The following is a 4,752-nucleotide window of genomic DNA, read 5'->3' as shown; positions in this document are numbered from 1 at the left end:
GGGTGTCTCCGTCCGCAGACGTGTAGCGCACCATGTACTTGTCGATATCAGCCTGCACCGGGTCCCAGGAGAGGGTGGCTGTGTCCTCTGTCACCCGGTCGGTGGCCAGGTTTGTTGGGCTGTCAATGTCTGAAAGGAAAGTTAAAATGCACTATTAACAAGCACCAAAGAATTAGACCATGTTATTTGGAGGGAGGCAGTTTCCTGTTCTTATGTTTTTCCCATCTTTTATATCAGTTTACAGCCTGTTCATGCATGTAGACCTTCTCTCCATGGCTGGACTCTTGGATCCTCAAGGAGGCAACACAGGACAGTAAAATAAGCACTAGATCCAGAGTCAGAAGAGCGAGGTTCTTTTCTAGCCTAGAGATGCAGAGCAGAGCGGCAGGTAAGCCCAGAGCAGAGCCAACAGACCAGAGGTCTAGGGCTAACTCTGTCATCAGCCAGCTGTGGCCCTGGACAGCTAGCTCTGCTGCCTCCAGCCGAGCCTCAGTTCCTTCTTTGTAGACGGCGGGCCTTACTATCTAGATATTAAGGTACCATAATATTCTATAAATACTCCACAAATCTGACTCCATGAATCATCAGCTAATTTCATGACTTATAAAAATTATTCACGTCTCTGTATTTGAGGTTTCTGAACTGTAAAATGGGGATATTGATCCCTGTGCTACCCATCTCACCAAATGCCTTTGAGGACCAAGTAAATGAGGAACAACCCTCATTCATTCCTGGTGGGTATGAAAATAGTGCCACCACTCTGGAAACAATTTAGCCATTCCTCAAAAAGTTAAACATAGAGTTACCATGTGACCCAGCAATTCCACTCCTAGGTATAAACCCCAAAGAACTGAAAACATGTCTACACAAAAATCTGTACACAAATGCTCATAGTATCCCTATTCGCAATAGCCAAAAAGTGGAAACAACCCAAATGCTCACAGTGACAAATGGATAAACACGATGTATTACATCCATACAATGGAATATTATTTGGCAAGAAAATAAAGTACTGACACATGCTACAACGTGGATTAACCTTGAAAATATTACACATAGTGAATAAAGCCAGTCATGAAACGCCACAGGTTGTATGGATCCACTTATATGAAATGTCCAGAATAAGGAACTCTATAGAGACAGAAAGTAGTAGTTTCCTAGGGCTAGGGGAGTTGAGATGGGGAGGGACTGCTAACGAGCAAGGAGTTTCTTTTCAGGGTAATGAAAATCTTCTGAATTAGATACTAGTGGTAGTTGCATAATTGTAAATATACAAAAACCACTGAATTACATGATTTAAAAGACTACATTTTATGGAAAGCAAATTATATCTCAATAAATCTGTTCTTCAAAAAAATGAGAAGGGATGCCGGGGTAGCTCAGTCGGTTAAGTGTCCAACTCTTGATTTCGGCTCAAGTCCTGATCTCAGGCTCACGGGATGGAGCCCCATGCCAGGCTCTGTGCTGAGCGTGAGGTCTACTTGAGATTCTCTCCCTGTCCCTCTGCTCCTACCCCCTGCCTCTTTCTCTAAAATATGTAAATAACATCATTTTAAAAATGAGAAAGTGAGATGAAAGAGCTTTAAAAATTATAAACCAATACAGTATAGAAGTGCAACCTTAGGGTCCTCAGAACAGAGCACACAGTGCTCCAGAGAGGATTTATCCACTAAGAAAACAATAACCCTTCCTTGTCCCAAAGAGATCAGAGCAAAAACCATTTCCCTAAAGTACAAGGCTCATAGATCCTAACATATATGGTTTCTTCCTATCTTTTCCCTCTCAAGAAGAAACATTTCAATGATTGAACACAAATCAGAGGAATGGTGAGTAGATGGGACCAATCATCATTTATCTTTCTAAGACCAAAGTATGAGGCCAAGGGTGAGCTCCTTAGTTTGAGATCGTGTGTAAAAGGGAAGTGAAAGATGGTGTGTGCAGTCTCTTATGAAGGGACACTATCTTACCCTTCCATAAATCATCTAGTCTGCCAGTGTCAAAGCAAGAAAACAAATTGGACTAGTCATAAGCTTAGGCTTTACATTCTCAAAGAACAATGCTCTATTACCTGTTGGGGCCTTAGTGTCAGCCTTCTTGCTCTCCCGGTCCCCCTTCTGGGCCCACACCTGGACCGTGTACTCCACACCTGGCCTCAGGCCCGTCAGGATGGTGCTGCTCTGTTCCTTCCCCACGGACACCTCCCTGGTGTCTCCGTCCGCAGACGTGTAGCGCACCATGTACTTGTCGATGACGGCCTGCACCGGGTCCCAGGAGATGGTGGCTGTGTTCTCTGTCACCCGGTCAGTCACCAGATTTGTTGGGCTGTCAATGTCTGAAAGGAAAGTTAAAGTGCACTATTAACAAGCACCAAAGAGTTAGACCATGTTGCTTGGAGGGAGGCAGTTTCCTGTTCTTATGTTTTTCCCATCTCCTATATCAGTTTTCAGCTGGTTCATGGATGTAGATCTTCTCTCCATGGCTGGACTCTTGGATCCTCAAACAGCCAGCACAGGACAGTAGAATGAGCACTAGATCCAGAGTCAGAAAAGCTATGGCCCTGCACGTCTCACCTGCCCCTGGCTGAGCCTCAGCCTCATCATCCTGTAAATCTGGGGTTCAGGTTGGATAGACTTTAAAGTTCCTTTGAGCAGTTATGTTCCATACATACATCTAATTTCATAAATTACTTATTTGCTTGATGACCTTGGGTAAGTCACCTCACATCTCTACATTTATAAAATAGGATTAATAGTTACTGTACATATCTCGCTGGGTGCCTCTGAAAACCCAGACAAAAAATGTCATGTAAAAAGGGACCTTGAAAATATTGAATATTAGTGTCTATAGAAAAAAAAGGCAGAGCAAGGTAATATTAGTGTATATCCTGGAAACTTGCTGTATTAAATGAGCTAATAATAATAATACGCCGTTTATGACAATTCTTGGTACAGACTAGATGACCAATGACCATAAGCTATTATTAATTATATCACCTTGCTGATATTTTATGAATGAAGATTAAGAGCCTCCATACTATGCACAAGGAAGGCATTAAAAAATGTAGTCACCAAGAAAATAATAGCATGTTTTTGTTTCAAATAATTCATTGCAAAAGTCATTTCCCTAAAGTCCTTGTTTCTAGGTCCTGTCACAGATGTGCAATGGTATGATCAAGCAGGACTCTCTTATACTGGTTTGGGCTGTGACCCCAAGAAAACTGGTATCTACATTCCAACCTGAGAGCCCACAGCCAAGGCAGGACCAACAGTCTTGTGGCCCTTGGCTGACCAGCCATCTCCAGACTATGAAAGAGGTTGGAGGGACACCTGGGTGGCTCAGTCAGTCAAGCATCTGCCTTTAGCTCAGGTCATGATCCCAGGGTCCTGGGATCAAGTCCCATATCAGGCTCCTTGCTTAGTGGGGAGCCTTCTTCTCCCTCTGCCTACCACTTCCCCTGCTTGTACTCACTCTCTCTTTCTCCAGCAAATAAACAAAATCTTTAAAAAAAAAAAAAAGAGGTTTGAGAGGCCAAAGAGATGGGACTTCAAGAGTGGATTTCTTTGGGCACATCACACTGTGAGCTTCATGGGTGAGACCCAAACCTCGAATAAGCACTTGCAACGGGATCCCTTACAGAGCGGGTTACGCATACCCTGGAGCAAGTGTTCTCAACCAGGAATGATTGGCAAGGTCTCAAGACCAACTTGGTTGTCACAATTCAGAGTGGGATAGGGAGGCTCCTGGTGTCTAATGGGTAGAGGCCAGGAATGCCTTAAACTGCCTATGGCACACAAGATGGACCCTGGCAACAAAGAATTAATCAGGCCAAAAATTTCAATAGTGCCAAGATTGAGAAACTCTGCTCATGGCTTGCGGAGCACCGCGGGCTGGTGTCTGACACGGGCCTAAAATATCTAAGAGGTGAGAAAACGGCTGTTTGTTCTGATGCAGAGTGATCGGAGGCTGCAGCCTTGCATAAGGACCATACATTCAGTTGAATGGACAGAGGGTGCATGCATGTTCCCCGTGGACCCGAGGAAAGGAAGGAAGGGCCCACCTGGGATGGTTTTAGAACGTGTCCAAGAGGCTCACTCAGAGGGATGAAGTGACCCCAACCAGAAAGGCACCGGAGTGCACCCCACATGTGCAGGCAGAGGAGAGGGAGCAGGTGACCAGCAGGAGAGATGCGTCTGCCAACAGGATCACTATGATGAAAGAGCGGAGTGTAGGGGGGCTGCAGAAGAGCATGCAGAAGTGCTCCATGCGGGAAAACATTAGCTTTAACACCCGTCAGGCTCCACGACAGGCCCGGGGCAGCTGTGACCGTTACGGTCAAGTAAGACCCCTTACCTCTCCTCTTTCTGCTCCCTGACCTCTCTCCAAGCTGTGCCAAACATACATGGGTCAGAAACCGCAGTTAGCATGCTGGAAGGAGGGGGCCTAAAGTACCAGAAGGGAAATACCAGAGAAGTCGAGCACGTTCCCTTCCCAGGGCAGGCAGTTAGCCTGCAGTTAGCCTGCCAACGGCCCAAACTGATGGCAAGGAGAAGCTTTAACTTTAAATGAAGTATGGATAATTACTAAAATGATACATGTTGGGGACTAAAAGTGATCAGATATTTGCTTATTTTTCGCTAATAAAACGTTGTTATTATTTCTGCCTAAAACATTCATCTATGGGGCGCCTGGGTAGCTCAGTCGTTAAGCGTCTGCCTTTGGCTCAGGGCGTGATCCTGGCGTTCCGGGATCGAG

The 4,752-nt window shown here is 45.2% G+C and overlaps 1 protein-coding gene across 1 annotated transcript in view; it reads right to left on the bottom strand.

The window, feature by feature from the left end:
• The window catches only part of TNN (tenascin N), a 63,399-nt gene that overhangs the window by 30,215 nt on the left and 28,432 nt on the right, over nt 1-4,752 (bottom strand). The window contains exons 9-10 of the mRNA XM_034667647.1: nt 4,128-4,234; nt 2,069-2,332 (exon numbers count right to left, since the gene is read on the bottom strand). Of these exons, the coding sequence (XP_034523538.1) occupies nt 2,069-2,332; nt 4,128-4,234 (371 nt within the window). The remainder of the gene's footprint in view (nt 1-2,068; nt 2,333-4,127; nt 4,235-4,752) is intronic.

Source organism: Ailuropoda melanoleuca, chromosome 8 (assembly GCF_002007445.2).
Source record: "Ailuropoda melanoleuca isolate Jingjing chromosome 8, ASM200744v2, whole genome shotgun sequence".
NCBI classification, from domain to species: Eukaryota; Metazoa; Chordata; class Mammalia; order Carnivora; family Ursidae; genus Ailuropoda; species Ailuropoda melanoleuca.
Note: the sequence above shows the minus strand (reverse complement) of the source record. Positions and strands in the feature narration are given on the sequence as shown.